Raw genomic sequence first — 16370 nt, forward strand, 5'->3', positions numbered from 1 at the left:
GTTTTATTATGACATGTTTTGACAATTAATATACCGGTCTTAATATAGGTTGACACTGGATGTTTTCAGACAATTGGTTTTATAATTATTAATTAAAAATAAATTTTTTAGTCTTAAACTTTGGTATGTTACACATTCCCGACTACTTTTTTTTGCCCAAGTATCACTTGATTTGGATATTTATAAGTAAATTTATGCAACTCTAAGGATGGCATCTAAATACATTAAATTTCCAAACTCATAAAAATTCAGCATTTCCAACTTTATGCAAAAAATTTCCTCAAATTTGAAAACTTATAAATACCTCATATGAACTCGGATTTGGTTGTTTTTTTCCTGTGTTCTTTGTTGTATTAACTACAAGTTAGAGTAAAGAATCAACTAATTTTATTCATTTATTTTTCTTTCCATCCCAATGATGAAATATAATTTGATTCTTAAACAATTCCATAGATTCTAAACTTGTCGTTATCATATAACGGATTCAAAACATTTGTATTTATTCAAAACTTGTCGTTATCAAGTTTTTACCAATAATTGCTTTGGTTTAAAGATTGAAATTCATAATTTCATTCCTAGCTTCCTTGCCTTTAACATATTAGTAACATACTTTGAATCTTTATTTTTTTCATATTTATATAAAAATACTCTTTATGTATAAATTATAGTTTCCACATCTTTAAGATGCTTATATGAATAATCAAGTTAACATAATTCCTTATTCGTCTTATAATGGTATTTCCAATTTCATATAACAATCTAACCAATTTACAACTTCAATGTGAGATTTCTAAACTAAACTACCAAATTTGGTTTTGTTCTTTTATGCTTCTAGTCTCTTATTACCAATAAGATCTAATCACCAATTCAAGAAACAATCTAACAATCTTTATTCAAAATATTTAAGATAAGGTTTAGAAATTACATTCAAACTTGGCTTCTACAATTGAAATCAAAGAGGTAGATAGATGTTTTCTTATAACAACTGGTAGATGAATAGTGAACACCTTAAACTGCAGCATTTTTGTTTCGATTGCCAACACCACCTTTTGCAGAAGATTCATGAACTCCTGATGATGATGATGAGAACACACCTAAAACTATGACATCTTTTCTTAAACCTTAAAACAAAAACTAAAATAATATTTTAAAGCAATATAATAATATTAAAATAAGAAATTAGTTGAGTAGAGTTAGAAAAAATGTACCACAAGATTTTGATTGTCTCTTTTGGCTAATGAGTTAGTTATCAAAGAGGGTTAAGTAAAATCATAGAATCCAAAGAAAAAAATATGTTAAAACTACAACTTAAGAGGATGAAAATTATGATAGATTGTAAACTATTTTGGGAAACATTATGTGATTCATACTAAAATTAATTGATAAAACATATGACCAATCGTTTTTTTGAAACGTCAGACGAATTAAGTGAAAGTCTACTCGCAATATTTCAACGAGCATCCCGAGTTCGAGCTCCTTTACAGGGAAAACCCAAACCCATAGGGATTTCTAGGGAAGAATTCCTCACATGTGGCACCACAAAAGGTAGTTTAAGGGAATCGAACTCCCAACCTCATGCCCCGTATGAGTATAAAACATGGTGCATCAATCCAGCTAGGCTGTACATCACATGCAAACAAAAAAACAGAAGAGAAAACAAAGACATAAGTTGATTACTTGAAAGTCAACATCAACAAAGTTCTTTTCAAGTGTCCACATCATCCGTTAGAAAGCAAAATCAAAGTAACTTAGTTGATAAAAACATTTGACAAATGGAAGACAAATGAAACACATAAGTTGATTACCTGAAACTCAACATCAACAAAGTGCTTTTCGAGTGCCCTCATCATTCGTTCAATCGGAGAGAGCAAAATGAAAAAAAAAATTAAGAAAAACCAAACAACAATTGACATTATAAATCCAAAAATAGTGTTTGTATAGAAATGGTATTAACAGAAATATTAGCCTCGGTGGTGTGTTTGTAATGATTTGTGTGAAGCCAAAACAATAGTATAATAATTCGAGATACAAGAAGAGGTGATACGCAAATTCTAAGAATGCATGAGCAAAAAGGAATCACCTTGTGGTGCTACGTTCTACTATGAGCACAACCATTAGCATAAGGACAGAGAGTGTTAGGGAATTAGGGTTTAAGAGAGGAAAATATAGGAGAAAGATGGGGTGGTAATTAATGTTTTTGGTCATATTTATTGAGAATATGATGTGTCGTAAATAAATAGATTGGTTTACTTTAATTGATAACATAATTACTAAATTTAAAGATTTCATAATTAAATGTAATTGTGTTCGAATTGTGAATGTTATTTTAGAAAGTATGGAGAGGTTACGGGCTGAGGAATTATTGTCAAAATAAACAGTGTTTGAATATTATTTGGGAAACATAATGACAACAATTTGATCTAAAGACGGTGATAAATACAATCAAAAACCATTTGATCTAAAAGTGAAAATCATAAATAAATACAATAAAAAACGTGATTGCTTCGTTGATAGATTAACCATTATCTCTTAATAATATTTAGATATCAATGATCAAACAAGAGAAGATAGATAGTTTGTATGCCACTTTTTTGGAGGTGATTTTTTTTCCACTTACATTTATCGTCATCCGGTAATTAAGCATCAAACGCATTCCTACGTACGTAACAACAAATTATGTAGCCTCGTGAGTCTTGACCCAGTCATTGGTCCAGCACATATATTGTCTTTCACTTGCTGTACGTGTTTTGTGCCACTCCATTTAGTAGTGGCAAAGCTTTATCCAACCCAAATTTTCTTCTCAACAGGTCGCAACCGCCATAGCCACATAAACTCGACATCCATTTATACACCAAACGTGACTATATATTCTTCATTATCCTGCATCATCTTCCACCACTTTTCCAATACATTTCGATCATCATCCCTTATTTCAGATTTTAAAAACCTGCAACCATGTTAGAAGGAAAAGCTGTGATCGGGGAGACTGATATGCTTCAAACCATGCAAGAAGACGCACTTCAACTCGCAGCTAAAGCACTCGACTTCTTTGATGTAACTGAAGCCACTGATATAGCCCGAGTGATTAAACAGGTAAGGGATCAGTTTAGTTGTTTTAAAGGGTGTTGAAAATCGATCATGGAATCTTGATCGAATGGTACTTGAATGTTTAATGCAGGAATTCGACGCGATGTATGGCGGTGGTTGGCAGTGTATCGTAGGGACTGATTTTGGATCGTTTGTGACTCATTGTTATGGTTCTTTCATTCATTTTTCTATTGGGAGTCTTTCGATTTTGCTGTTTAGAGGATCAGCAGCACCAGAGATCGATAACTTTTCGACATTGGAGAGTGTAAAAGCATGATCATTTTTTCACCATTTTTTTTACTGCGTTGTAGTGTTCTTTTCTTGTAACGAATTCGTTTTCAAAGTAGAAATCAAGAATGAAAGAGAACAGATCGCGCGTGTTTGTCCATTATTAGGAAGGAGTGCGTGGAAATATGGCATATGGCGTATGGCACCCGAATGGATCTTAACCCGACCCGACACTCCAAACAACTTATACGTTAAGATATATGTGTTTTAGGGTTACTTCTAGGAATCAAACAAAACACGAGATAACTTGCCCTTCATGAACCACACGTCAATCTATCCACATATGTACTATATATCTGGTCCCATGCATCGTGGCTATATATATGTCACATTTTAGTTTGTTCAAGTACTTTAACTAAGGAGGCCGAAATGAAAAGTTTAAAACAAATACTATATATGTGTTGTTACAAAATTCAAATGTATTCATTTAAATCTAGTCTAGTCTAACTTGAAATTTTAGTAAATTTGAAAAATAATTGAACTCCCTCCAAATCATATAAGTTTTTATTTTTCAACATTGAACTCTCTTCGAATATTGGTTTCACTTTTTAACATTGTCACAATAAAACACTTATAATGACATGTTTTTTTTTTCTTTTATTGCTACTATTTTTACATTTGGATACACATAAAAATTAAAACGTAACGATAAAATACTTTTAGTTACGTTTTTATTTTATTTTTTAAATTTCATAATAAAATACTTATAGTTACATGTTATTTTTTTATATTCAAAATCATTAATATTAGACATACATATGAAATTAAACCATCATAATTAAACACTTATGGTTACATGCTTTTTTTAAATGTCATAATAAAATACTCATAGTCACAATGATCTGACGTGACTATTTGCTAGAATACATCAAATTTTTATATAAACACATTGACAGAATATGTAAATATAGTTTGCAATGGTGATGGTTTTTAGTTAATATGCAAGTAAAACATCACACGAATTTGATTAATGACCTTTAGTGACAAAATTAACCAAATTCGTGACAACCCTGTTTCCAAAAACCATGGACATAGGTCATTTTTGTACTAGTGCATGTGTTAATAGCATACTATCCTGCGATGTGAGTTTCCTCACAATACTTTGTATTTCAGTATGTATCCATGTGTATAGGATGTTAGTATGCCATAGTAATCTGTTAAATTGGTAGATATGATATGATTATATGTGCTTTGCTGATTTCGTTAAATAGAAAGATATTTGGTACTTGTAGAGTTAAATTAAATTTTGAAGCCAAAAAGAACATTCTTTAAAAAAATGGCCAAAACTGAACAAAAGATGGAATTTGAAGGACTAAAGTTGTAAATAGTGAGGATTGGTTCCGAACATATGAGAATATTGGTTCCGAGCATCAATTCGTTGTGATTAGAGATAAGATGTGAACGGATGGGTTGGTGCATGTGATAAACTACGGTACATAATCTAACCATCGACACAAACTTTCAAACTTTTATGAGTGTATGGTTTTACACAGTGAATCACCAAGTTCTTATAAATAAGACTTATAAGAAAGAAGTAGAGTGACTCACCAAGTCTAGAATTAATGATTCACCATAGACTCGTTCAATGGTACCATGTTATACCTCAGACTAGGAGGCCAAGGAAATGAGAAAAATATTGAATAAGAGAGGGGATGACATCCTTGTCTTATTCGAATTTTCAATTGTGAGCAGACAATACCTCTAGGTTAAGAATAGACCTTGCTATCAAATTCAAAACAAGAGATGGATGGCTCATTTAATCTTAACATATAAGATCATGACTTGTTGGGTTAAAGACTTCTGAAGTGAAGTCTCATTAGGTCCTTAATTTCTAGAAGACACGAGACTTAAGGCATATACTGTAGCATTTGTTCCAGGGACATTGATTTATCAAAAGTTACATAATTAGCTTATCAAATGCCACTGTTAAATCATGAAAGGTACAATGATCTTAGAATGAATAACCATACCAGTTGAAGCATATGTTTCAGCTTCAAAAATCATTTCTACCTGCTTGTCAATTTTCAACTCATTTTCCTTTGTCAAACTTGAATGCTTCCCTCAAGCTTGTGCTTCATCAACAACTTCAGTTTCGGTTCATAAAGCATGAAATCTTAGAACACGTAGTTCACTGTCAAATAATTCTAAAATTGTTTAATGAAATTGAAAATATTGAACAAAATGTGTATTCACACATTAGGGAGATCGTCATCAAGACCCACTAGAATCTATCAGTTATAAGCAAAAGTAACCAACATGTGATCTAACATCCATGTTATCACTTGTTCAACTATAAATCAGTGTCTGAAACCAAAGAACTTTGAACACACAAAAAGATACAACTGTTAGGAGTTGATAGGGGTAAATGTTGACTCCATTTCGATACTTGAGTACATTCTCCCCTTATATTTCTATCAAGCTGATAGAAACTATACACTTCAAACACCTTGCTAAGAAGACCTGCACAACACTTGTTTTTGAATTTTTAGATTTAAAGAGAAACAAAATAAATGTAAGAGACAAAATCTAAATAAAATATAAAAGATAAAATTCAAACGAACTAAAATTAAAAAAATTGGACACTTTTTTATTGTAGAATTAAAGTATAACTAGAAAAATAAATGTAAAAGACAAAACTAAAATGAAATAATTTTAACAACTATGAATCAAAATATACAAAAATAAATTAATTAAAAACTTGAAAAGCTATTTTATATATATATATATATATATATATATATATATATATATATATATATATATATATATATATATATATCATCTAACTTAAAAGGAAAACAAATTAAACCTTTAAAATTTTTTATTTTTTATTTTTTTATATTTTATTTTATAAATAATATGAGAGTAAGAGACACACCTATATAATATTTAAATTGTTTAATCTTTTTCTCCTTTAGATGGTTAATACGTAGTAGTCATCACAAGACAATACAATAAGCAGACCCGTTAATTCACAACTTACTATTCTTGGTATGCAAGACAAAGAACATTATTGATTTTGCTTTATTATTTCCTTACTTTATTTTCCTTTTGAATTGTTGGCTACCTATTCCATTCTTATTCAACAAAAAACCACACATGTAGGGTTTACCTTTCTCATTTAAAAGAAAAAGTTGTCAACAAATGCTTACATTAAAAGAAAAAGTTGTCAACAAATGCTTACATTCACTGCTCATTCATATTTTTCGTGTCGCTTTACTAAAACAACTATAGTTTGAAAGATTCGTGACAATATTTTGTGTAACACCTTGTTTCTGGTACGTATTTAATTAAATTATTCCATTTTATAAAGCAACTCGACAAGTTGGGAGCCCCAAACTCGTCGATTAGAGATCATAAGGGCCATTTAATTTAAGTAACCTACCCGGCGAGTTGGGAGGCTTCAACTCGACGAGTAGGCCGGCAAGGATGAAGCCCTAATTTACGAGGTTTGCACCCTATTTAAACTCCTTAAATATTTCATGTTGGCCTCATTTCCAGCCTCTAAGTCCCGAACCCTAAATCTCGAAACCCTAATGCTATTGTGAGTTTTTGTGAGCTATTTCAAGTGTTTTAGTGTGTGTTTTGAAGCCGTTGGAAGAAGGAGAAGCTTGAGGATACAAGAAGGAGTTTATAGATCCAGAACCCTTACCTCAATCACGACATTTTGTTGGTATAAAGCTTAAACTTTGCTTTGTGGACATTTAGATCTCCATTTTTGAAGTTCCTTGCTTATTTTGCTCCAGATGATATGATTCTTGGGATTTGGACGTCCCAATTGGAGATCACTTCAGATCTAGGGCCTTAAGGGGTTTTCATGGCATAAAGGTGCCAACTTTATGGCCATGTAAGTCCCATGCAACCTTTACACCATCATTTTGGTCTTTTGAAGCTTCTATGGCCATGTATGTAGGTAAAGTTTAAGACTTTATGTGATCGTTTAGTCCCTAGAGTCTAGATCTATGACCCCATTGTCTATCTTTTAGTTTTGATGGTGTTAGGATTAAGACTTTGACCTTTTTGGCTTAGGTATTGAGATTAATCCATTTAGTAATGGTTTTAATAAGCAAAGTTGGAAACTTTACCCTTCTAGAGGCATTTCCAGTCTAGATCTAGAATATGGGACTTGGAATTGAACGATAAGGGCTTAATGCATTAAGAAGAATTGACAAACTGATGAACTCGACCAGTCCATAAGGGAAATCGACGAGTTGATTTGGAATGTTCCCGACTCTATTGAAAAAGAAGGAACTCGATGAGTCCACAAGGGAACTCGACGAGTTGTACTAGGAGAGTCCCGATTCTGTTAAGAAGGAGGAACTCAGCGAGTTGGAGGAAACTCGACGAGTTGGATCACAATATCAAGATTCGGTGATTTATGGGAAGTCAGAGAGTTGGGGAGTAAACATGACGATTTGAGTCAACTCGGAGCGTTGACTTTGACTTTAACCTAGACGTGACTTTGACCATAGTTGACCCTAAAGGGTTGTGAGCATGAAATGGTATCCAAGGGGCTGCTTTGGTTCAGGTAGTGAGTAGAGCTAATTCTGGAAAGATATGTTTCAACTATCATCCGACATTTAAGGTGAGTTTCCTCCTGGATTGAATGGGTCGAAGGCACCAATACTGGCCTGTGTATGCTAAGTGTGTAACATCCAGAATCAGGAAGACCCGGAAAGGAAAGAAAAGCCCTAAGTCAAAAAGGAGTCAACTCGTCGAGTCCAAGGAGGAACTCAACGAGTCGGAGCGTGACCCGTGTCGCGGATTAAGTGACTGACTCGGCGATTCGGGGAGACTAACTCGGCGAGTCTGGTCTGGATTAGGAAACCCTAATTTCCGGACTTGGTACCCTATTTAAGCATCATTTCAGGCCTCCACCCCAGCCTCCATCACTCCCTTTACCTACTCTCGAAACCCTAAGCCTCCATTGTAGTGCTCTCAAGCTTTCTTTGCCATTTTTCGGTGCTTTGAAGCTAGAATGAAGAAAGGAACCTTTGGTGATTCAAGAATTGGCAAAAGATTCTGAGTTGGTGTGATCATTTGAAGGTATGAAGCTCATACCTTGGCTGTTATTCATTTAGATCCCTTTTCCTATTTAGATTTTATCATTTTTGGGGCCGTTTCCAAGGCCAATTCGTGTATTGTTCCTTGGTGAGCAAAGAGAACTTCATATCTAGGTTTGTCTTGGCCCAGAAACCCATAAGTATCAGTCTTTGGTGTATTAGTGAAGCATGTTTGTCTCAAATCCTAGCCCTAGAGTGTTTCAAGCCTATAACTCCTTGGTTTCACGTAACGTTTGCAACTTTACGTGAAGGGTCGGCCTTAGAAGTGTGGATCTACAGTTTGGAGCCCCTACATGGCTCAAAAAGTCACTATATGGATTAAGAACTAAAGCGACTCGGCGAGTCACATGGGTGGACTCGGCGAGTTGTATGAAGATGGGCAGGAACTTGACGAGTTTGAAGAACAACTCGGCGAGTCTGTTGAAGATTGCCTTGGACTCAGCAATTCTGTTCTTCGACTCGGCGAGTCAGGTCGCAGAACCCCAACCTCTTTTGGTTAAGCTTTGGATCTGTGAGTCGGTTGGCAACTCAGTGAGTTAGTCAAGATGGAATTCTGAGATCGTTCAACTCCACGAGTACTAGGGCGACTCGGTGAGTTGAGTCATGTTATGGGAGTTTTCTGAGTATAAGAACTCGACGAGTTGACGGGTTGACTCGGCGAGTAGGGTCAATCAAGAAGGTTGACTTTGATCAGGACTTTGACCGAAGTTTATTTAATTGACCCCGGGAAGACAGTTTAGTCTAAGTGTTGTTATTGGTATTCATTGCTCAGGGAGCTAGAGGAGTAGCATTTCAGAGAGTTGTCGGTTAGCAGTCGGAGGGTTATCGGTCGAGTTTAGCAGTTCAGGTGAGTTTTCCTTCCATTAGGAACGGGTCTATGGCCACAATGCCGACCCGTCTAATTAGCAGTAGTTTCCGGACTTCGGTCTGATGCAGTAGTTCAGTGTGCTTGATGTCTTTGTGATTCAAGCATGTTTTTGTGTTATGTGTTCCGGACTTCGGTCCGATGCAGTATGCAGTATATGTGTTTACGCTAGTAGTTATGATTATGTTAGGCCATGTTCAGCCAATTAGTCCGGACTTTGGTCCGATGTAGTTAGCTGGACTTCGGTTCGATGCAGGGGGCAAGGCCCCAGTTAGTCCCCACTTCGGTTCGATGCAGTTAGCCAGACTTCGGTCCGATGCAGGGGGCAAGGCCCCAGTTAGTCCAAGCTTCGGCCCGATGCAGTTTTCGGACTTTGGTCCAATGCAGGGGGCAAGGCCCCAGTTAGTCCGGACTTTGGTCCGATGCAGTGGGCAAGACCCAATATGTGTTTTATATGTTATTGTATGGTATGTGGTAGTTGGGGGAGCTCATTAAGCTTTGTGCTTACAGTTTCAACTTTGGTTTCAGGTACTTCCGCAAGAGAAGGGAAGAGCTCGGATTGATGGCATGGCACACACAACAGTTGCAGTTTATTCCTGGGAGTTTTATTAAATATTTTGATATGATATTAACTTCAGTTGTGAATTGATACATTTACTATGGCATTTTGAGACATACGATTCATGGTTTTATTATCTAATAGTTGATGTTGCGATTTTTAGTAATATTAAAACAAAAAATTTTAGTCATGATTTTTGGGTCGTTACAAAGTGTGTTGATTAGTAGCTGAGTGTGGGTAGGGCCCTATCTTAGCATTATTTTAGTATGTATATGGAATGGATCGGTAGATTTGGGTATACTTGTTGTCTATGTGATACTTGTATGTATTCTTAGTTAGCTCAGTGTGAGTAGGGCCCGAATCTCACTATTAGCCGAGTGTGGGTAGGGCCCGTATCTCTTAGATAGCCGAGTGTGGGTGGGGCCCATATCTCCTAGATAGCTGAGTGTGGGTGAGGCCCATGTCTCACTAAGCATGGGTGGGGCCCCTACTTTTTAGGGCGGGGCTCGTTATCCGAGTGTGGGCGAGGCTCATATCTCTTTTAGTGTGGGCATGGCCCATATCTCCTAGTTGCATGTTATGTGTATGGTATGTAGTAGTTTGGGGAGACTCATTATGCATTGTGCTTACAATTTTTAGTTTTGGTTCCAAGTACTTCCGGTAGCAAAGGGAAGGGCTCGGGATGACTGCATTGCACACATCATGATGTTTAGCCTGGGATGTTACTCTGATACTATGGTTTCTGATTTGATAAGATGATTTTATTAACTATGGTTTATTTAATGATTTAAAAATGAAATTCTCGGTCTTGATTTTTGGTTTCTTTCAAGTTGGTATCAGAACTTTGGTTTGAGGGATTCGGGCAGAATCTAGAGTGTGTCTGAACTCAAACTGAGGACTTAGTATGAAAATTTTCAAAAGAAAACCATTTTTATAAAAAGGATTTTGAAAAGAGAAAAGGGTGTGGTGCATGCAATCAGTCGCGCTCAAGTAAGTTCTCCCAAATTAGCCATACAGGTTTATGTTATGATATGAATTGTGATTATGAGAACTGCATGCTAGATTAGGACTAAGGATCTAAGAAGGATGCCTTGTGTGCCTACAATACGAGCTTATTGAACTGCATGTTAGTACTGACTAGTTAGTAATATGATGGTCTGATTAGGATATGTTGAATTTTGTTTACTCGATGCCCGAGTGCTACTTGCTTTGTGCTTTTAGGAGTTCTAGGTATCTTTATCTAAATAGTAAACGAATATGTTAAGTTACATATTACGAGGACTAAATAATTTCAGAAGGTTAGGTTTAGCCTTATTTCACAACTCTCGTTTGAGTCTAACCGTTGTAGGGAGAGACCTCTCAATCGAAGAATTATCTGGTCTTAGTAATATGTAATGGCATTTTCAAGCTAGTTAGGGAAAGGTAGCGGGGACTTCTTATGCAGCTGATGGCGGAGAGTGGGTCGGTGGTTACGCTAGGGCAATCCTAGGATGAGATTAGCATGGAAAGCAATAGATGTGGAAGGTAGTATGGGCCCGTACTACTGAAAGTAGAGGATCCGTACTCAAATCAATTAAGGATGAGATGAACCGAAGGAACTTGTAGTGTGTGAGATCTCTCGAGATATGATGAGTATTCTGATGATATTTATGTTGTATTTTCAGTATGGTGACGCTATGCACTAGACCAGTTGACAATTTTGGTGTCGGCGAGGGATCAGGATCAGGCTCTGGAGTCGGGCATCTCGATGAATAGATGAGGGAGTTCATCTTATCTGAGATCACGTGCAGTATCATTGACCAAACTCCTATGATCATCGGCACGGTCAAGGAGGGCATTTTGGAGATTCTTGATGAGTGTAAGGTCAAACCTTGAAATATGATGATGTTTGAAATAAATCTTTCAGCATCAGCGCATATCCCAGCATCAGCATCAACATTTCAGCAGCTCAGTGTATTTAGATTTATTCAGTGCATTGTAACAGATTTTGTATTTATCTTGTTTCCATAGTTAGCGTAAATTAGTTAGCTGGCATATCCCTGATTTATAGGGATTGTCTAGAATAGTAGTATATAATCTTTTGTATCAGTTTGTGAAAGAATACACCTTTCACAAACCCTAATAGCCGCTTTGTGCACACGATAATCTCTTTGTGAGATTATCTTTCTTAGTGAAAGTTTTTCTTTGTGAATCCTTATTTGTTCTTGTTTACTGTCATTGTTTGATAAATTGATTGATCTAAGGTCTTTTCAATTGGTATCAGAGCAGGTTTCTTTTATCAAACAAATGGATTCATCTTCTTCTTCGTCAAACTCATCAAATCATCCTTCCGCTAAAATTCCTCCTTTTGATGAAACAAATTTTGCCATGTGGAAAATAAAGGCTCTATATGCTTTAGAGTCAGTAGATGAAGACATGTTGGATATCGTCGAAAAGGGTCCATTCGTCCCGATGTATCAGCCTCTGAAAAACAACGTTCCTGATGGTGCTATGAAGAAAACGCCTAAAGAAAAATGGACGGCAGATGACAAAAGAAAAAATGCTCTAGATGTTCGTGCTCGTGCTGCAATCAGCAACGCTTTGCCATACAATATCTTCGGGCTGGTTCAAAATTGAATCTCAGCAAAAGAGATGATGGATACTCTGACTGTATCTTTTGAAGGCACTGAAGAAGTCAAGGCTACTCAAATAAATGATCTTAATAGAAGGTATGAACATTTTTTTGCAAAGAAAGGTGAAACTTTGACTCAAACCTTTAACAGGTTCAATACTCTTGTTAATGATCTGCGGAGATTAGATCAATTGAAGCATAGAACTGTTCTAGTGCAGAAGTTTTTGGATTCTCTGGGTGCAGGTTGGGAGAACCATGTTGATGTGCTGAAAAATAGTGAGAAGATCAACACTATGGACTTACAAAGTCTCTATGGAAACCTTCGATACTATGAGGAATCCAAGCTTCAGAGAAAGGAGCTGATGAAGGATTCTCAGCGTGAATCATATGTAGCTTTGTTCTCAAACAAAAAGTTGGTGTCAGATTCAGACACTGAAAGCCATTCAGACACTGATTCCTCTAAAACTGAAACTGATGATCTTGAAAAGGTTGTGGCTAGTGCAGCTTTGATTGTAAAGACTTTTGAGAAATCAGGCCGAAACTTCTCAAAGTTTCAGAAGAAGATGGGTGGAAAGTTTTCAAAAAGATCAGAAGCTGATAAAAAGCATGGTACTGATAAGAAAGGGAAAGCTCAGTGCTTTAACTGTGGAAGCACTAATCATTTTGCAAAAGAATGTAAACAAAGAACCCAAAGCTCGGATGAATACTGGAAGTAGAAGTACAACAAGCTGATTGAGAAACTGAAAGCAGAGAACTTGGAACATAAAGTTCTTGTTGCTGAAGAAGAAAAATGAAGACTGATGAGGAGTCATCAGATGATGAAGTCAAGTATCTGATGGTAAAGATAGAAGACACTAATGTTTCTGAAAAAGGCACAAGTATGTTTGATGCTGATATGTCTGATGCAGTTGAAAACTCCAGGAAGCACAACTCTGACTCTCCTTCAATGTATCAGGTCAAAAACTTTGTTTCCTATTCAATGAATGAAAAAATCAGATTGTTTGAGTATTTGGGTGTTATTAATTCTAAGAAGAATCAAACAATAAGGGATTTGCAAAATCAACTTGATCTTCTTTAAACTGAAATATCCATGAAAAATAGCATTATTGACTCCACTCAAGAAAATCTTAGAATCACTAGTTTGTCAAACTCATCTTTGTCTGCTGAAATTGATAATGTTAAAAATCTTTTGATCAAAGAACAAACTGTGCTTCAAACTTGGGCAAAATCTCACAAAAATGCTAATTATATTATTTCTGCTCAAATTCCACATTCATGTGAGAAAATTCTTGGGGGTAATTTTGCAGAAGCTGAAAAGGTTTTTAAATCACAAGAAAAAGAATCTAAATTTTACTCCATGAATGAGACGAAAAACAGTTTCAAAAACAAGTTTGTCAGTAACTCCTTTATTAATCAGAGTCTAATTGATGAATACTGTGTTACTAACTCTAATGGTGTCACTGAGTGCAATGTTGAAATTACCGGAATTGATCCAACCTCTTATCCTGCACATCTTGTAAGACCAACTCCTCTCACTAAGAATATTATTGCCTTCCCTATCTCTAATGGAGTGTTTCATGCTGTTCATGAACAACTTAAGGATTTTCCTGATTGCAATGCATTTGTGAATAAGTCCAAATCAAACACTGATGATAGCTCATCATCTATCACTAATCATAATTTGTCTGACACTGAATTCAGTTGTGATTCAATGATAAACAAAAGGACACAAAGCTCTCTTGGTGAATCTTACAAGTCAAAATGTGTAAAGTTCAAAAAATTGCTCACCAAGAAGAACTTTGGTACTAGAGTTTGTTACAGATGTGGTGATACCTCTCATAAGATCAGTGAATGTTCATTTGATAAATTATCTTTAAGAGCTGATAATATTAAATTTAGAAATGAAAAATGGACTCTTAAGTCAAATTCTTTAAACTGTCTTCCTAAGGAGTGTTATAACCTATTATCAAATAACTTTGTGAATGACCTATCCTCGAATGGGTCAGTATGTTCTAACTAGTTTCTCAGAACTGCAGGGTCAGGAGCATCTTTGGTACTTAGATAGTGGTTGTTCAAGACATATGACAAGATCCAAGTCTCTCCTAGAAGACTATGTCAAGAAAACTGATCCTGCAGTTACATACGGAGACAATGGAAAGGGGTTCACTAAAGGATATGGAAATATCAAGTGCAATAACGTAGGTTTTCAAAACGTTTCATATGTAAAGGGTCTCAAACACAATCTCATCTCAATCAGTCAATTGTGTGATGCTGACTATGAAGTTCATTTTACAAAGAAGGAAGGAAGAGTTGTCAACACTGACAAGAACATCGTACTTTCAGCAAGTAGAAAAGATGATATATATGTTCTTGATATGTTCTCATGTGACAAGGCGCTGATGCAATGCATCTTTACAAAGTCTCAAACCAATCTCAGCTGGATTTGGCACAAAAGGTTTTCTCATCTGAACTTCAAGAATCTATCCAAAATATCCAATCAAGATCTAGTTAGAGGTCTTCCAAAACTCAGCGTTGTTAAAGACAAGATGTGCTCAGCTTGTGAACAAGGAAAACAAACCAAGTCATCTTTCAAACCCAAGTTATGTTCCAGTATATCTGTTCCTCTTCATTTACTCCACATGGACTTGTTCGGACCTATTCCTGTCCGTTCTCTAGGTGGAAACAAGTATACTCTAGTGGTTGTGGATGAGTTCACTCGATTTACATGGGTGGTTTTCCTAAAGAAGAAGAGTCATGCTGCACAAGAAATTATCTCATTGATTTGTAAAAATGAGACACTGACAGGTCTCAAAGTTAAGCAGCTAAGAAGTGATCATGGCACTGAGTTCCAGAATTCAACTCTTGAAGAATTTTGTGATCATAAAAGCATTGGGCAAAACTTCTCAGCTCCTCGTACTCCTCAACAAAATGGAGTTGCTAAACGAAGAAATAGAACACTAATTGAGGCAGGAAGGACCTTAATGATTCATGTTGGTCTTCCTATGTCGTTTTGGGCTGAAGCTGTCAATACAGCGTGCTTTACTCAGAATCGATCTCTAATTCACAGGATGCACAAGAAGACACCATATGAAATGCTGAAAGGTCGAAAGCCAGGCGTATCCTTTTTTCATGTGTTCGGATGTATTTGTTATATTCTTAATCAGCGTGACCCAAGATCAAAATTTGAACCTAAGGCTGACAAAGGTATTTTTGTTGGGTACTCATCTATTTCAAAGGCTTTTCTTGTTTTTCATACAAACAGGCAGTGCATTGAAGAATCCATTCATGTGAAGTTTGATGAGGAATCATATACTGCTGAAAAAGTCACTCATTCTTCCTCTATTTTTCAAGAGCTTCTCTCTTGCCCATATGATGAAGTTCCTCATGCTGAAGATGAAGCTACTATTTCTGATTCTATCGTTTCAGTTCCAAGTTCCTTGAATCAAGATACTGCAACCAGATCATCAAATAATTCGTTAGGTGCTGATGAAACCCTTGAAGCTGAAGATTCTCCTGCAACTGATAACTCCTCAGTGTCAAATTCATTGGAATCAGCATCAGTTTCTGAACATCGATATCACCCTGTTGATCAAATTATTGGGAATATTCATGATGGTGTCCGAACCAGATCTCGTGTATCTAATAATTTTTTCATGTATGTTAATTTCGTTTCAATGATCTTACCTGACAAGATACACTCAGCTCTTCAAGATGCTGACTAGATTAAAGCCATACAAGAAGAACTGAATGAGTTTGAAAGGCACAAGGTTTGGACTCTTATTCCAAGACCATCAGGAAAGACCATCACCGGAACTCGCTGGGTCTGTCGCAACAAGGTTGATAAAGATGGAATCATTACTTGCAACAAGGCAAGGCATGTTGCTCAAGGGTTTACTC

General features: G+C 36.0%; 1 protein-coding gene across 1 annotated transcript; it reads left to right on the top strand.

Annotated features, from left to right (window-relative positions):
- The first annotated feature begins 2756 nt into the window (after positions 1-2756).
- LOC111900981 (uncharacterized) lies at positions 2757-3456 on the top strand. The gene is made up of 2 exons (XM_023896851.2): positions 2757-3093; positions 3179-3456. The coding sequence occupies exons 1-2, from the start codon at positions 2956-2958 to the stop codon at positions 3362-3364; spliced, it is 324 nt and encodes a 107-aa protein (XP_023752619.1). The 5' UTR covers positions 2757-2955; the 3' UTR covers positions 3365-3456.
- Positions 3457-16370: the final 12914 nt, after the last annotated feature.

Source organism: Lactuca sativa, chromosome 7 (assembly GCF_002870075.4).
Source record: "Lactuca sativa cultivar Salinas chromosome 7, Lsat_Salinas_v11, whole genome shotgun sequence".
Classification (NCBI taxonomy): domain Eukaryota; kingdom Viridiplantae; phylum Streptophyta; class Magnoliopsida; order Asterales; family Asteraceae; genus Lactuca; species Lactuca sativa.

Bases quoted from the DNA above. Each gene is read 5' to 3' on its own strand.
- LOC111900981 (XM_023896851.2), top strand. From the start codon at position 2,956: ATGTTAGAAGGAAAAGCTGTGATCGGGGAGACTGATATGCTTCAAACC. The intron at 3,094-3,178 runs GTAAGGGATCAG...TGTTTAATGCAG, and splicing joins TAGCCCGAGTGATTAAACAG to GAATTCGACGCGATGTATGG.